At 44.6% G+C, this 18,305-nt stretch overlaps 1 protein-coding gene across 1 annotated transcript in view; it reads right to left on the bottom strand.

Moving 5' to 3' along the window:
• The window catches only part of LOC140156004 (RCC1 and BTB domain-containing protein 1-like), a 54,587-nt gene that overhangs the window by 18,714 nt on the left and 17,568 nt on the right, over positions 1 to 18,305 (bottom strand). Inside the window, exons 8-13 of the mRNA XM_072179063.1 lie at positions 17,975 to 18,117; positions 15,287 to 15,477; positions 14,781 to 14,839; positions 14,075 to 14,145; positions 12,200 to 12,253; positions 10,907 to 11,004 (exon numbers count right to left, since the gene is read on the bottom strand). Coding sequence (XP_072035164.1) covers positions 10,907 to 11,004; positions 12,200 to 12,253; positions 14,075 to 14,145; positions 14,781 to 14,839; positions 15,287 to 15,477; positions 17,975 to 18,117 — 616 coding nt within the window. The remainder of the gene's footprint in view (positions 1 to 10,906; positions 11,005 to 12,199; positions 12,254 to 14,074; positions 14,146 to 14,780; positions 14,840 to 15,286; positions 15,478 to 17,974; positions 18,118 to 18,305) is intronic.

Raw genomic sequence — 18,305 nt, 5'->3', positions numbered from 1 at the left:
GGACTTTTCTTTCTCATTTGACACCCTGTTCGTGAACATTGAGCAAGAATTGACCAAGATATGCGCCGCCAAACTCTCAAACCCCAAAATGAAAAGTTGCAATTTTAACGATTCAATTGTGCCTGTTACACTGTGTGCTTTATTGATTGGCCCGTGGTGCTTGTGTGCAATACAACGATGCGAAAATCGTTGAAAATGCAACTTTTGATTTTGGGGTTTGAGGCTTTGGAGGCGCATATCTTGGTCAATTCTTGTTCGTTTTTCACTGAACAGGGTGTCAAATGAGAAAGCAAAATCCAATTAACAAAATGTTTATTTCAGAATAATCCAAAATTATCAAGTTATTGAACAGCAAGGATGAATATAACTGACGAGTTTCTTTTTGTGCCTGGTGTATATATAGCAGAAGCAACTGGCCTTATAAAGGTCTGAAGCAATATATACATTATAATTTTGCCTATAGATTTAAGCCATCCTATATATGGTCACAATCTGTACACTATACAAGAAAACACATAAGATACATAAACAAAATTTGGCAAAATGCATAAGACCAAATGACCTGAAGTGACCTTTGACCTCAACATGTGCACTCTGTACATATCACCCTAATATTAATACATAAGCATCCTGAGTACGAACCTGAAACACCTTTACCATATGGAAGTGACAAAAAATGTTTTGAAGGGCTATTTCACTGAAATCAAAAGATCAGAACTACATGCCGCATGAAAGCAAGCAACATTATAAACCATGTATGCACAATCACTCTGCTAATTATATGCTGTACTATTATCAAGTAGATGATAGTGATAATATGTAGCATCAACAGGGATGATGTTATCATTGCGATGCTAAAATGATAAATGGTCATGTGGTATTATCTCACCAATCAAATAACTAACATATATGGTTCAAAGAGGAAGAGAGTGTGGGTGTGGGGTGCACTTTTGCAAATACCAGCAAACAAAGACACAGATAAGAAATATCAGGTAAATAGTCCCAAACAAAAATGTTTGGTAGACTCATAACCGGTGCGATCTTACCTTTCCGATGTTGATTAAGATACTTCTTGCATCGATCCCGAGATGCGGAAAAAACCAATAGTCATTTTGTCCCACATAAATGAATAAATAACAAAACCCCCGATCCCCGAGTGGACTCACCCATTCGGTGACGTCACACACGATAATCATCCCTTATCCGACTTGGGCAGCCCCTACTCGCCAAACTTGTAGGGGCGGCCGGGTCGGGATAATCAACATCGGAAAGGTAAGATCGCACGGTTATGAGTCTACCAAACATTTTGTTTGGGACTAGACTCAGTACACCGGTCGATCTTACCGCTTCCGATGTTGATTAAGATACTTCTTGCATCAACATCTGAAAGATCGATCTAGCAAGTAACCGACGGATGGAGGTACAAGATTGGCCAGCATCTGATAAGGATCGGGAGAGTGGGTAGCATGGTAATCGCGAGGTCAAACTATTTCCCCCCCCTCACGGCCGGAAACAGAAAGACTACGTGAACAGACAAAACCCTGAACTGAAAGTGCAGTGGTTAAGAATAGAAACACTGGTTCTTACCATGTTGGAATTCTGATTGTCCGCGAAAACACCTGATACCCAACCACCATATTATCTCCGCAGAATAGCCCTGGAGAACTTATCGCCTGGTCGTTGGTTTACGTTTTTGTAGTAAACCGTGGAAAAGGACGACGGGTTCTTCCAAGACACAGCCTGACAAATCTCTTCAATGGGGACCCCCCTATGGTAGGCCCACGAAGATGAGATAGATCTGGTTGAGTGGGCCTTGGGCGGCGTCTTTTGCCGCCCCAGTCCACTAACACCTGGACCAGCCACCGTGCCAGAGTCTGTTTAGCGGCTGGACCGTGCGGTTCTGCGTGAGTGATAAATAAGCGGTCATGAGCCCCTCTTAAGGTTTGTGTTCGCCAAGGTAGTGCTGTAGCGCCCTCACCGGGCACCACAACCTGTCTTCGACTATTGACGAACCCTGCCCAATACTGGGTAGGAAGAGGGCGAGTGTCGGAATGTACTTCGCTCATTTTTTGCAAGGAAATTCCGGGCGAAGAAACAGCGTCGCTCCGTTGTTAGTAAATACGGAGGCTGACTTCGAGACTGCGTGCAACTCTGAGCAGCGCCGTCCCGAAGCCAACGCCAGAAGAAAGGCCGCCGTAAGAGTGACGTATTTAAGGGTCGCTTTTGACAGGGGCTCAAAAGGGGACCCTTAATATACTCCAAGACTGTGTTGAGGTCCCATGGAGGACCACCTTCCTTTCGGCGGCTCGTTGAACATACCGTCGAGAAGAAGACTTAGGGACCCATCTGAATTGATAGTCGACCCGTCTTCAAATCCCCGATGAATCGAGAGAATGGCTGACTTATAGTTGGCTATCGTTGCCTGCTGAAGTCCTGACCTGAACTTTTCTGTCAGAAAATCTGCCACTAGAGGCACAGGGGCTCTAGTGGGAGATGTATTTCTCTCATCGCACCATGCGTAGTAGGGAGCCAAACGCTGACTATACGCACGGAGGGTAGACTCGTCTACCCCGGCGATGAGAGAAGCAGCTTCTGATGAAAAGCCTCCCTCCGCCGCACGCTCCCTGATAAGGGCCATGCAGCTAACTGCAGGTGCTCTAGTGGTAGACTTGGTACCTCTCCTCCGGCATCCGGGCGTAGATTTGGTAACTCGAGTACTCGCGGCTGTGCCGCTAGTAGATCCACCATCGGTCGAAACCACAGGTGTTTCGCCAGAACGGTGCTATCAGAATGACGTTGCAATCCTCCCTCCCGATCTTGGTCACCACCCTTGCGAGCAGTGAGATCGGGGGGAAAGCGTAAGCAGTCATTCCTCCCCAGTCTACGGACAGAGCGTCCACGGCGAATGCCTGTGGGTCTGCGACCCTCGAGCAGTACACCGGCAGCTGATGATTGCGATGAGATGCGAACAAATCTATCGAGGGGTGGTACATCACCTCGAAGATCGTCTGGGCGACCTGCGAGCAAGGGACCATTCTGTAGGTCCCGACACCTTTCCTCGTGACAGATCGTCCGCGAGGATGTTGGTGACTCCCGCTATGTGCATCGCTCTCAACGTAATCTGCCTGGCCTTGCACCACCCTATCAGGCGTAGAGCGTGCAGGCACAACCGTGGTGACCTGGTGCCCCTTGTCTGTTGAGGTAGGCCACCACGGTTGTGTTGTCCGCTTGGACAACGATATGAGATCCACGATCACCTTCTCGAAATGCTGGAGAGTTCTCTCCACTGCCCAAAGTTCGAGAAGGTTGATATGGAACCCCGTGGACCATAGGCCCGAGACTGAGTCCCCGTGGATGTGGCCCCCCCAGCCCAGCTTTGACGCGTCGGTCGTCACTACGTGACGCACCGCTGGTGCAGGGAACCTGACACCTTGAGTCAAATTGGGCTGATGGGTCCACCACCAGAGTTCTCTCGCGCGATCTCCGACATCGAACCGCGAGGGATATTGGGTGACGACTGGGCCTGTAAAAGGCTAGAAGGTGTAGTTGTATAGGCCTCATGTGAAAGCTGCAGTACGTTACGAGGTCTACCCTACTGGCCATAATGCCCAAAACCTTCATCCATGCCACAGCGGGTGCTCCCTCTGACTCGGCCAAGAGTCGGGCACACCTCGCCATGTTCGTCACCCTCTCGGGTGAGGGCGCCGCGATCCCTCCTTGAGGTTGATCTGGGCCCCTAAGAATAGTGGTGTCTGCGTCGGTACCAAGTATTGGATTTCTTGACGTTGATCAGAAATCCCAGGTCCCGCACCGTACGGACTACTAACTCCACGAGACACTGTGTCTCCAGTGGGGTGCGTCCGTAAATGAACCAATCGTCCAGGTAGCAACACATGTTGACTCCCCTGCGCTTCAGGTACGCTGCCACCGCCTGACCAGGAGTGTAAACACTCTGGGGAGGTGGACAAGCCGAATGGCAGGCATCGAAACTGGTAAGTTTGACCCTGTACCTTGAAGCGTAGAAACCTCTGATCTTGAGGTGCGATCGGAACATGCAGATATGCGTCCGAGAGATCTAGCGATGCCGCCCACATACCCTTGATGGGGCAGGCTAGCACCGGCGAGAGTCTCCATTCTGAACCTCTTGGGCCTGATGAACTCGCTCAACGGCTTGAGGTTCAGAATGGGCCTCAGTCGCCGGTCTTCTTTGGAGCCAGAAAAAGTGCTCCAAAACCCCTTGGTGAAAGGGGGTAGACCGGGACAATCGCTTGCTTCGTGAGAAGCTGAGTGACCTCTGACAGTAGTGCCCGGCGCTGGGGGCCGTCTGGCGGCACTACAGTGTACCGCTGAATTGGGCATGCGCACGAGGGAAGGCTGATAAATTCCAGCCTGTAACCCCCACTGACCACTGACAATACCCAGGCGCCCGGTGAGATGGCATGCCATCTCTGGGCGTAATGCACAGCGGCCGCCCACAGGGGAATCCCTGTGGAAGTCCAAGGCCTGCCGGCATGGACTGTCGACCGCCGTGCCTCAGGACCGATCTGGTTTGCCACCCTTAGAAGAACGGCTCTTCTTAGGGGCTTGCCATATGATCCAGCACTACTCTTGCGCTTCCCAGATTTTTTGGGAGGTGCTGGAGTAGCCTCGGCTCGGTGTAGTCTGTGGTGCGCGTCCCCTGCTGAAGCCGGAGCTGGCGCTGAAGAACGCTTAGAAGACTTCTTCTTCTTGTGCTTCTTCTTACGCTTTTACTGCCCTTCCCTTGGTCAGGGCAGCCTCTGACTTCTTCAGAGTGCTCTCATTGGTGGCCTTCTTTGCCCGGTCCTCCACCGTGGCGCAAAAGGCCTGTCCAAAGAGTAGCCCCTGTCCCACCGAGTCTGACTTCTTCATTGCTTCAGCAAAGTCGGAGCCGTAAGTTGACTGGAGGGACAGACAGGCATTCTCCGGCGGCGAGATGACATCCTATGGGCTAGGCCCATAGAACTCTCGTTGAGGTTAGCTGTTAGCACCGCTAACAGATTAACCTCATGCGGAAGAGTTCCGACGTTGCCCGTGGTCGTTCGCTACCTTCCTACCGAGGTGTTCGGCAAGCGTGGTAGCGACGCTAGAGACTCTGATAAGCGAGCGTGCTCGCTTATCGATGAGCTTTAGCTCCTCCTCCCACTGGGGGGAGAACGACCCGTGCGCCTTGGCCGCTAGCGGCAGGCGCTGGCAACGCTCTGGATCCATGTCAGGGACCCTGAGGTAGGTTTCAGAGTCCTCCTGCGAAACACGCAGTGGAAGCGTGCAAGCACGCAGCGGCGTCAAGCTCCAGCGAGCCTGACAGCCCTACGAAACCTACCCTTGAGGTCCGCCGGGAATGCAAGTGCGGGCGACCCTTGTGTGGACGCCAGCTAGCTGGGCATCCTACTGAAAAGATGCCCTGGTCCTCCTGAACGGACTCCTCCTGAGAGAAAGCCAGGCCCAAACCTTGGGCCACACGGCTCATCACCTCAGCGGTGTCCGCAGGCAGACCATTGCTAGCGAAGTTCCTCACGGGAAGCGGGGAAGGATACCTGAAGCTAGCTGCGCAGTCTCATCAGACTGTGAGTCGCTACTGGTTTCATCTTCCGACTCCTTTCCCTCGCCTTCAGACTCTGACTCACTCTCTGATGAGGAAGAGATCTGACGACGGGCATCTGAAGGTGGACAGGGAGGTGTCGCCACCGTGTGGCTAGCCAACTGAACACCAGCAGAAGAGGGAGTACTCCCGCTAGACCCCGAGATGCTAGCTATAGCACCCGGGATCCGCCGACGCTCTCGCTGCTGTCGCCCTAGCCATAGCAGTGTGCGGCCTACCCTGAGCTGTATCAGGGTTAGCCACTCGCCGCCGGGTTGGGTAACAACTGGTGGTACTGCTTGCCCAACGCTAGGCGGCACTTGCCACGGTGCTAGACCGTGGAAGAAACCACCCTGCGGCGGATACCACGGGCATACCCTGTTGGTAGCTGACCCTGAAAGGATCCGCCACCAGGGAAACCCCATGGAACGGTACCAGTACCGCCTCCCCTGTTGCCACAGAGACTGTGGTAACCAGGACGCAGTACTGCGGTACCTGCGTGGTTGTAGCGTAGGTGCCCGGTAGGGCTCCCGGCTGCGTACCAGTGTACCCATGCCTCACAGCGTTCCCCGCTAGAGGATCAAGCCGTGTGTATGGGTACCCCGCTATACTGGCTGTCCCTTGGCTAAAAGGAGCTTGCCTAGTATCACGGGTAGCTGAGCGTGTATACCCTCGATCAGTCACCTCGCTACCTGAATAGGCAGTATCAATCAATGGAGCCATGCTCCGCTGAATAGATAGTGATCGATCATAAGAGGGTAATTGACCCATTGACTGTAATGGATCACCCATGCTCTGCTGGCTCTCGAGGACATAAGTGGGTTGTTGATCAGCCAGGCTGTTCAAACTACCTACCCTAACCTCTTGAGCCTCGCCCAAGGTCGCTGTGTGTGGCGGACCACTCACGGCAGCTATGGGCGCGTGCATAGTGGCTACCACTGAAGTCAAGCCGTAGCTCGCCTCGGTAGCTGCCACTGTTTGCACTTGGGTCGCTGTCCCGTGAGAGACTGCGAGCCCAACCCCGTATAGCCGCTAGCCAGTCCCGGAGGACAGCCGGCAGCCATTCCCAGGCCCAGGGAATCACTCGGCGGTCCCACCATGGAACGCTGCCGCAGTGACAACCCCAGTTGGTTCTGCTAAGACTACACCCGGCGTTAGCCCCGGTATCGTCTCTGCTAAACCCATGCACGCGTTTTCATTCGACCCTTGCGGGGATCGAAAAGCGTGCTGCGTGCCGTGGAGCAACCCAGGCAACCCGGGGGGCCACTGGCACGCTGCGTGCTACAGACCGGCCGAGGCAAGTCCGCTGCACGCTGTATGCTAGGATTCAACCCAGGCAAGCCCGGGTACCCTTGGCATACTGTCCGTCGCCGCTACTTCGCTGGTGCTAGACCCGCTTCGTTCGCCAGCAATAGACGGGTGTCCACCTGCAAGAACCTCGCTAGAGATCTCACTGGTAGACTGGTACTCGCCTGTTAGGGCAAGTACCGCCCTGCTGCCTGCTACTAGCTTAGACGTTAAGTCAGTGCTTTCGCTGGCTGCTAGGCCTTCGGGCTCGCTAGCAGTCCCCGGAGGGTCCGCCTGCTTGCCCGGGACCGGAGCCCCAGAGGTTACCTTAGCTTGGCCCTTGCCGGCCGCGCTAGTACCTACCATATCAATCTTACCTGTAGGCTTCTGTTTCTTAGTCTTACGCCTTCTGTCTGTGTCAAGACCCAAACGAAGCGCTACTTTCTAAATCGTCAAGTGGATGTCCGATAAGCCTATGCAAAAGGAAGCACACTTATTTGATTTAGAGCAATCCCTGTGGGTGTAGCAGAGTGGATGCGGGTCCCACTCTGCCACAAGGGAAGGGCATGATTGACAAGGCCTGGACATTGTAGTAATCGGGAGCGTATAGCACTACCCCCGAACACAAGCTCAAGCCCAATAAACAGACCCACACGCACAGTGGCTGACGCTGATGTAGTGGTATGATATAAAAATATATATAAACAAAGGGATGAAAAACTGAAAACCTTTTGGGTATAGATTTGTCAGGCTGGTCCCTTCGGAAACCCACCGAACTCTTAGCAGTAACTCGTCATCAGACGCGTACTGAAAGATATAACGATAGAGCACACCATAAACATAGCGAAAATCACTCACCATACATGTATACACAGTACTGTACAAACATCTATTGTAACTTACTAGTCTGCTATAGTTGTTTTACGTGAGAACAAAAATAAAATGGCGTCCTAAGGGCGGCATTTTGAAACGCGTAATGTTCCGTGATACTGACGGAAACACTCATACAAGCTAAGTTTTGGATCGTTTTGTCACTTTTCTAGCCGAAAAATGTCGTCAAAACTATCTCCCTAGCGCATTATACTGGTTGGTTTTACCTCAGGTGTAACAAACAAACTGTATATCTCGGCCCTTTGGTTCGTAATGATACTTAGCGTTGGTAAAGAAAAATCCACACGCCTATCTCATCTAGAAACCAAGGAGGATAAGGATGATTATCGTGTGTGACGTCACCGAATGGGTGAGTCCACTCGGGGGATCGGGTTTTTTGTTATTTATTCATTTATGTGGGACAAAATGACTATTGGTTTTTTCCGCATCTCGGGATCGATGCAAGAAGTATCTTAATCAACATCGGAAACGGTAAGATCGACCGGTGTACTGAGTCTGTGAACACGCATGAACTAAAGATGTGATTAGATGTCCGTGGTTCATGTCAGTTTTTATTGAGTAAAGGATGGCTTTTTCACTCGACCTTGTGCTTGCAATGCTGTTGAATTCTGCACTTTGGCGAAGTTGGAACTGCATTTTAATGGAATTTGGCGAACTTTTATGGCATAAAGCAACATTTTTATAGTAAGTGCACTGCTTGGAAACTTTTTAAAAAAGCGAGATAATTGGTTAATAGCGAGAATCACAGCGTGAAAAGCGAGATCGCGTTTTTTGCCGGGCCTTACATATATGGTTCAAAGAGGAAGAGAGTGTGGGTGTGGGGTGCACTTTTGCAAATACCAGCAAACAAAGACACACAGATAAGATATATCAGGTAAATGCGAACACACAGGAACTAAAGATGTCTGTGGTTCATGAGCAGATAGTAAACAGCATTTAAAGAAGAGAGTTAAGCTAGGGTTTTTCAATAGGTGGCCCATGGGCTAGATCTGGCCTGATGATTAATTGTGGTTGGCCCCTGAACAGCCCTGAAACATACAGTGAACACAGCATAACAAGGTGTATTTGGCCCTTGAACACAAATCTTTGAAATGATTTTGGCCCTGTGTTAAGCAATGCCTGCATTTAGGGGTGTACAGCAATGGACCTAGATTTTAATATATTTTAAGGTTGAATTATCCCAGGGCATCATTGAGATTAATTGCTTTCTATATAGTTCTATGCAGATTAAATTTTCCACAGCTTTGTGTCCTCAAATTAATATATAACATTAACACAAGGAGAACATAAAGCATACAAATCATCCAAAAATATTGACTTCTATCTGCTTTATGTCCTCATGAATATAGAAGTTGCAAGGAGAAATTGGTAAAATGTAAATGTTACTAATAAGTTTCACATGAGCAGAATCAAAAAGTGTTTGTGTTTTGTGATTCAGTCAAAAAAGAAAATAACTAATATTCAGGCTAACCTGATATAATGACACAGGTTGACAGAACTGGAGTTCCAGTGCAAGTGGAAACTAAATTAAAAGTTGAAGGACACCATAGCACCATTTATTTCATTGAAATACAAACAAAGTATATAATAATAATTAAATTTCTAATATAAATAATCATCATTTCAAACATGCCATATCATGAATGAATGAAGAACATGGTTATAAAGTGTATTCTGTCAAATGACCCCAATGCGCTGAACATAATCTTAAACTACAACTTAAACTACACATAATTTATGCAAAGAAACAAAAAATACACAGTCATATGTTGAAAAGATGAGATTTTAATGAACTCTTGAACTGATATAGAGACTTGGAATTCCTGACATAAATTGGGAGTTGATTCCACAGTTCCACATAACATTAGTATTGGGACAGTTTTGGCATGCTATGCAAGCAAGATCAGTTCAATGCCACCAGGGATGACACCACAATATTATTTTCTGGTTGTTAACCTTCAACTTCTTTCTCATGCCCATTTTGATGACTTCCAACAGGACTTGGATGTGAGATGTCAACAGATGCAAATGTTATATAAGTCCAAAATCTTTCACATGTACAGAATTTGGATGACAATATAATGTGGGATATATTCAGGAATATTAAAGGGTCCTTAGGGGTCAAGTGAGGTCATTGCTGATTTAGGTAATAAAAGCTTAACTTTTAGTTATTGCTCCCACATTCTTGAAGCTTTACCCCAAAGCCAATCTTTATTTATCCACTATCCACTCAATATAAAATTTAAAAAACTGAGTCCAAATTTCATGACATGTCCCCTCTGACACTAGTCTGAGGAGCCACGTCTCCACTGGCACATAAGTGAGTTGGGTGCTTACTTTGGCAAGCAATAATACTAGCATGACTAGAGACTTTCTGGTCACTGAGGCTAGGGCTGATTCACCTAGAATTTTCTGTGTAACTCTCTATGGATACCTGTGAGGGCTCTGATCAAGAGCTAACATTCTTGATGTATTTCAACATGTTCAATGGGACGTAGATAAAATGACATTTGTGATGTCAACAGATGTGAGGTCAAAGTCCATCTAGGGGTTATGTTAGGTCATTATACAATGTTCAAAATACTTCACACAAGTCTTTTAATTTTGTTGAAACTTGTATAGACTGAACTTGAACTATAGACTGAACGTTGACATCAATCTAGGACACAAAACTATACAGAAAGAACATATATCACATGCCTTGTGATTAACTGGTCACCTTGTTATCATATTATTATTATAATATAAAACAAAAGTGTTTATAGTACTTACTATCACCCCAAATCTGTAGCCACAAATTCACCACCCCATTGACAGCAAAGCCTTTAACTTCAAAAATATTCATATGTGGTGTGATCAAGCAAAATCACTCTGAAGTCGGGCATGTTCAATTTCCAGTTTTTTACATGATTGTATACAGCATTTGCATAGCTACATTTTGCAGAAAACCCAATGAAATTGAACATTTAGTTCCAAAGATATGATCAGTTAAAGTGTTTCCAAAACAATATGCAACAAAAGAAATTATTGTCTTTGTTTGTCTATCATTATATCCGACTTCTGACTGATTTTGCTTGATCACATCACATATGCCAAACTATTAGCTTACTCAGCATAAACTAGACTTACCTATAGCATCCTCAGGAGGTAGATCTACAGAGTCTGTGTACAGGTATTGTAGGAATGCTCGGTATACTGTATATGGGAATTGAGTGATCTCTATGGTGCTGCAATGAAAACAAGGAAAATAATTATCAAATAGTGATAATCCACTTTTAAGGCAGGGGGTTGTATTTTTCTATAGCAAACATCATAATTAAACTGTTATATTTGGTACCATTTTATAGCTATGGGTCTCCTTTATCCAGTGATACCAACTTAAGTACAGACATAACCAGTGTAATGTGGCTATGATTGCATAAGCGAGCATATCTTTGCAAAATAGTGAAATTCTAATGTACACAATTCTATGTACACAAATATAGGCAAAACTGATTTTGGGCTAATAAAATCCCACAACTCCCACTTCATACGACAAGAATTAAATAAATGTTTTAATTGCTTATTCAAAAACTCTTCCTATTCCTTTGCACCGACGTTATTAATTGTTAATCGGGGATGACTCCACAGTTTTACAGTAGCATATACGAAAACGTAAGTAAACAGAATCGTACATACGCTCTACGCATGCGCGTGTAAAATTTGTCATGTCTGGAACTTGTTTGCGAATACTCATTTACATGCTGAATTAAATATATTGGAGCAAATGGCTAAACATTGCCATTTTATTCTGTAGTTATATAGCTGATATCAACAGAGAGAATTCATTGACTAACTGACATTCATCATAAAATAATCATGTGAATTATGACATTTAGCTTGTTTTGTTGTTGAAAGGGATTCAATCATGTTTTACAAATGAAATCATGTTTTACAAATGACTAACTGACATTCCTCATGAAATAATCATATGAATTACGATCTTTAGCTTATTTGTTGTTGAAAGGGATTCAATCATGTTTTACAAATGACTAACTGACATTCCTCATGAAATAATCATATGAATTACGATCTTCAGCTTGTTTTGTTGCTGAAAGGGATTCAATCACGTTTTACTGCTTTTCATCTCTGTTTAACAAATCGCGTCAAGCGTGTCTGCAAGGTTTACTTTGCTTGTGCAGCTAAGTTGTCTTCGTAAAGTAAACAATGCAGACAATACGGACTCATCATTGTTAAACAGTGATGAATAACGGCTTAAGCAGCTAAGTTGCCTTCGCGAAGTAAACCTTGCAGACAATGCTGACCCATCATTGTAAAATGGTGATGAACAAAGGTGTAATATGATTGAATCCTTTTCAACAATAACAAGCTAATGATTGTAATTTGTAAAAAATGTCAGTAATTTGTTTCTTGCTAACTTACTCTTTGCCATCTTCATCCCAGTGTGCTTGAAACATGCTTCTAAAATGCTCACATCTGTAAACAAAACACATCAATACAAACTCAAAATCAGTTACTCAGTCTTCAACTAAATTATGTATGTTCCAAAATTTACATGAGATATTACAATTAGTAAAAACATTTAAAACAGAAAGCACCAAAATAATTTCACTGCCAACATATGTACTTTCACATACCATCACTCACATGCACACACCCTTGCCCCACCCACAATTGACCTCTCCGCACATGCCCTTTTACCACACATCTAAACTCACACTTTTATCCTCATCACAATAACACACCCTCTCCTGCACTTCACACACCCATCATACACACACATAATGTATTATACAATACATAAATATGACAAATTTGGGTGTTGTCCGAACTCTATTTGACCGTATGTACAGCGTGGTCACGGAAGAAACGGATAGAGTAAATGAAGAAAAACATGTGTGTGGAGCCCTTAAAAACTGTAGCTATCCTAAATGGGCAGTAGACCAAGTCAAAGAAAAAATGAAACAAAAATCTAAAGCGACTGTGAAACCTAGCGCAAAGAAAGATCAAAAGAATGAGGACAAAAGCAAGGGGGTGGTAGTGCTCCCTTATGTCAATGGAATCTTTGAACAAGTTCAAAGAATTTTCAAAAAGCACAAAGTAGACACTGCAATGAAGCCCCATCAAACCCTCAAAAAGATTTTGGTGCACCCAAAGGACAAGAGAGACAAACTAAAGACAGGCAATTGTATTTATGAGATCGGCTGCCAAAATTGCGATCTCAGTTACGTTGGTGAAACCTCTCGTTTGTTCGGGATTAGGCTTGCAGAACATCAAGCGGGGGGCATCAGAGCAAGAACAAACAAAGTCAGCCATATCTGATAACGTTGCTAGAGCAAATCATATTGTCAACTGGGAGGACTCCAAGATACTTGGCAAAGAGCATATCAGAAGATCCAGAGAAGTAAGAGAAGCGATGGAGATCAGAAAGAGGGGGACAAAGACCATGAATAGAGAGGAAGGCACTTATTTCCTAAGTCACATATGACCCACTTTTAAAGACTGGATACAAGACCAATCACAACCGGAAGTCAGTTTCCCGGGACAGTGGATCAGATGTTTCACATCTGAAGAAGTCCTCCGACGTGTAGGACGAAATATTAGAGTAAGTAAAAACTTACTGGTTTTGTCAAGCGAAAATTTCTAATTGTGACAAATTAAAGCAAAGTAGACCCACACTTGCACACACCCCCACACAACTCCCACGATTACCCTTTCCACATACACCCTTTAAACTACCCACCCACACATCATTACCTTACTTTTATTGTCATCACAAAGACATACCCTCTTCTGGACACCCACATAAAATATATAATAATATTGAACTTCAAGAAATTACTTGCACAATATACATTACATGAAAAAGTTTTAGCAACAAAATATAGCTGCAGCAAACATGTTTTTTGTTACATATGGCTCAAGTACCCAACTCAAATTTGAAGAGTTGCATTGGTGCCATTTTGAAATTCCAAAATCCATTACAATGAAAACCCAAGACAATTACCAACTTGTCCTTTACAAATTGCCTTGCCCCACCTGGACCTTACTTGGAGAGCTGCTTAGCTCCTACTCACTATTTACGATATATAGATCTATTTGTAGATGGTGTTTGGTATTGGATAAAGTGACAATTCCATTTGATGTGAAAAACAACCTGACGAAGGAGCACGGCAACAGAGTATTGTTGTGTACATAACAATTTAAATGCAGCATTTCAAAGTGTTCTTGTATATTACTACTGAAATCTTGCCTGCAACAGCTTTGTACTTAACACTCAAATATTTCAAATCTTACCTTATCTTTAAGACTGCTTTGTGAATGTGAATAGATTTGCCTTCTACTATGAACTTCAGATCTGTTGTATCCTGTACACAATATAAACACATACAAAATATGAAACTATGTATTTCTTGAACTTTGTTTTTAGTAAAATAAAAGAGTGAAGAGGAAGAAGTATGCAAGCATTTTGCTGAGCTATGCAACTAATGACAAGTTTATTTGGCACCATACTTGTAACATTTTGTAGTTCGAGCAGATATAACATGTGCTGAGATGACTTGATACTTGTGAAAGAAATTTTGATACACACTGACAAAAAAGCAGTTGTGAAACTCAACCATGTCACCTGAGTCCTTTTTCCACATCACTTTATTTACATATTACTTGCATGAATAAATTTCAGTTCTTTCATATTATTTTGATTTTAACATTATGCTCATCTCCATCATCAAAGGTACAAGCAAATTTGGACTGGTAAAACTCAAAATCTTGTTGTTTAAATGAAGCTACAGAATTTGTGGATCTGATAATACTAGGTAGCTGGTTCCAAATGGGCACCATACGCTGAAAAATCCCATCTTGTGGCACTCAGTTTTAGAAAGCTGATTTAGAGCAACAAAGGATCAGAGGAAAATCTGGTGGTGGGACGGTCTTTGTTAACACCAATAAAAACTACATAATCATCTTGATTGATGTCATATAATAATTATCTTATCCTTACCTTATTATCAAAGGCTCCTCTTAGGCTATCTTCCAATGCTCTCCTCCCCACAAAATTCTCTGCAATCAGAAATCAAAATGACTAGCATTCAAAGATCATATTGTGTAAGTACAAGAATTGATTGAATTAATATGTTTGTTAATATCAAATTTTAAGACAGAATATATCTATGATTTAATGTGACTAATTCATGTCATAAACATGTGCATGCAGAAATGCTGTGACCCAAAAGTGATAGTCCTTCAGAAGGCTACACAAATTATACAGGGCAACTAAACTGAATCTGCAAAATAAGCATAGTAGTATACTTTGCATTTTGTGTATCAAATTTTTATCCTGCATCATTTGAGGATCATATTTACCAAACATTCATAACATTTGTACCTAATAAAAATTGATTAACATTTACCTCAGTTATAGGCCTAAGCAAAAATATATGTCTACTTTCTTTGGAGACAACCTGTACTTGGGTGTAAAGATGCTAACGAGAAAGCATTTCAACTTACCAAATGTGAGTGGTCTCCACGTAACAGGTGGTGAAGCAAAGCAAGCAAATACATCATCTAAGCAGGTGAATTTGGTCTGTAATGGAGCTGTAACTGACTGCCCCCTGCATTGGCCCCACATATAGATTTGACCGTTCTGTGTCATGGCTGCTGACACATGTGTGTAATGGGTTGCTGCTACTTCTACAAATCTGTAAAAAAAAAGAAGTTAGTGAACTTGAATCTGCTTTATTAAAACAGCTTATGAACACCTGTGTGTACTAGTTTCATCAATTACTTAAGTTTACAACAGTTGCATTACTATATCAACACTTTTTCTAACTGTGGTTCCTATTATTGGTCTGTATCAGCATTATCAAATTTTGTTTCAGTTCCCATGCTGAATATTGCATGACTAGTCGAAAAAGAATGGGAATCTTAAGGTTTTACCAAAGTTTGGGAAAAGGTATAAAAGTTGATGGGTATATCTTTTAGGGTGTCAAAATCATGAAAGCACTTGTTGCCCTCTATACACAGAAATGAAGTTTTCAATTCCTAACTTGGCTCCAGTATGGTTCATCAACCAAATTCTACATGCTCCACATGGAAGGCTGAATCTAGTCCATATGCAGCCTACCAGTGAAAGGAAGCTTTGCCAGGGTATAAACCAAAGAACTCCTGTATCAGCCAGGGTATAAACCAAGGACAGCCTGTATCAGACAGGGTATAAACCAAGAACAGCCTGTATCAGCCAGGGTATAAACCAAGGACCTCCTGTATCAGCCAGGGTATAAACCAAGGACAGCCTGTATCAGTCAGGGTATAAACCAAGGACCTCCTGTATCAGCCAGGGTATAAACCAAGGACCTCCTGTATCAGCCAGGGTATAAACCAAGGATCTCCTATATCAGCCAGGGTATAAACCAAGGACCTCCTGTATCAGCCAGGGTGTAAACCAAAGATCTCCTGTATCAGCCAGGGTATAAACCAAGGATCTCCTGTATCAGCCAGGGTATAAACCAAGGACCTCCTGTATCAGCCAGAGTATAAACCAAGGACATCCTGTATCAGCCAGGGTATAAACCAAGGACCTCCTGTATCAGCCAGGGTATAAACCAAGGACCTCATGTATCAGCCAGACTATAAACCAAGGATCTCCTATATCAGCCAGGGTATAAACCAAGGACCTCCTGTATCAGCCAGGGTCTAAACCAAAGATCTCCTGTATCAGCCAGGGTATAAACCAAGGATATCCTGTATCAGCCAGGGTATAAACCAAGGACCTCATGTATCAGCCAGAGTATAAACCAAGGACATCCTGTATCAGCCAGGGTATAAACCAAGGACCTCCTGTATCAGCCAGGGTATAAACCAAGGACATCCTGTATCAGCCAGGGTATAAACCAAGGACCTCCTGTATCAGCCAGGGTATAAACCAAGGACCTCCTGTATCAGCCAGGGTATAAACCAAGGACCTCCTGTTTCAGCCAGGGTATAAACCAAGGACCTCCTGTTTCAGCCAGGGTATAAACCAAGGACAGCCTGTATCAGCCAGGGTATAAACCAAGGGCATCATGTATCAGCCAGGGTATAAACCAAGGACCTACTGTATCAGCCAGGGTATAAACCAAGGACCTCCTGTTTCAGCCAGGTTATAAACCAAGGACAGCCTGTATCAGCCAGGGTATAAACCAAGGACAGCCGGTATCAGCCAGGGTATAAACCAAGGACAGTCTGTATCAGGCAGGGTATAAACCAAGGACAGCCTGTACCAGCCAGGGTATAAACCAAGGACCTCCTGTTTCAGCCAGGGTATAAACCAAGGACAGCCTGTATCAGCCGGGGTATAAACCAAGGACAGCCTGTGTCAGGCAGGGTATAAACCAAGGACATCCTGTATCAGCCAGGGTATAAACCAAGGACCTCCAGTATCAGCCAGGGTATAAACCAAGGACCTCCTGTTTCAGCCAGGGTATAAACCAAGGACAGCCTGTATCAGCCAGGGTATAAACCAAGGACAGCCTGTATCAGCCAGGGTATAAACCAAGGACAGCCTGTATCAGCCAGGGTATAAACCAAGGACAGCCTGTATCAGCCAGGGTATAAACCAAGGACAGCCTTTATCAGGCAGGGTATAAACCATGGACAGCTTGTATCAGCCAGGGTATAAACCAAGGACAGCCTGTATCAGTCAGGGTATAAACCAAGGACAGCCTGTATCAGCCAGGGTATAAACCAAGGACAGCCTTTATCAGGCAGGGTATAAACCAAGGACAGCCTGTATCAGCCAGGGTATAAACCAAGGACAGCCTGTATCAGCCAGGGTATAAACCAAGGACAGCTTGTATCAGCCAGGGTATAAACCAAGGACCTCCTGTTTCAGCCAGGGTATAAACCAAGGACCTCCTGTATCAGCCAGCGTATAAACCAAGGACCTCCTGTATCAGCCAGTGTATAAACAAAGGACCTCCTGTATCAGCCAGGGTATAAACCAAGGACAGCCAGGGTATAAACCAAGGACAGTCAGTATCAGCCAGGGTATAAACTAAGGACCTCCTGTATCAGCCAGGGTATAAACCAAGGAACTCCTATATCAGCCAGGGTATAACCCAAGGACCTCCTGTATCAGCCACTGCACCATTATCTTCCAAAAACACAAAGTTCATATTTCCAAAGAGCACATCCCATGTAAATCTCAACATAACTTACCTTCCTATATCTGTTCCTACTCTTGTAGCTGTGACTAAATTGGCTTTGTTCCCTGTTCCTAATTGTCCATATGAATTAGCTCCCCATGCATATAATATGCCCTCATCTGATAGTGCCATGGAATGTGCATAACCGCATACAATCTGGAAAACAAACCCCACAAATATGAGAAACATACAACAGAGATGTGACGATGGAGGTAGAACTTTTTGAATGACCCTTGTATGCACAGACAATGTGTGCGCATACATTTCACCAATTAGTTTTACACTGAGTTTGGTCCAATTTAATTTATTTTTACCAAGTTGGTCTAATAATAATGAATGGCTGT

The sequence above is a fragment of the Amphiura filiformis genome, chromosome 6 (genome assembly GCF_039555335.1).
Source record: "Amphiura filiformis chromosome 6, Afil_fr2py, whole genome shotgun sequence".
Lineage (NCBI taxonomy): Eukaryota > Metazoa > Echinodermata > Ophiuroidea > Amphilepidida > Amphiuridae > Amphiura > Amphiura filiformis.
Note: the sequence above shows the minus strand (reverse complement) of the source record. Positions and strands in the feature narration are given on the sequence as shown.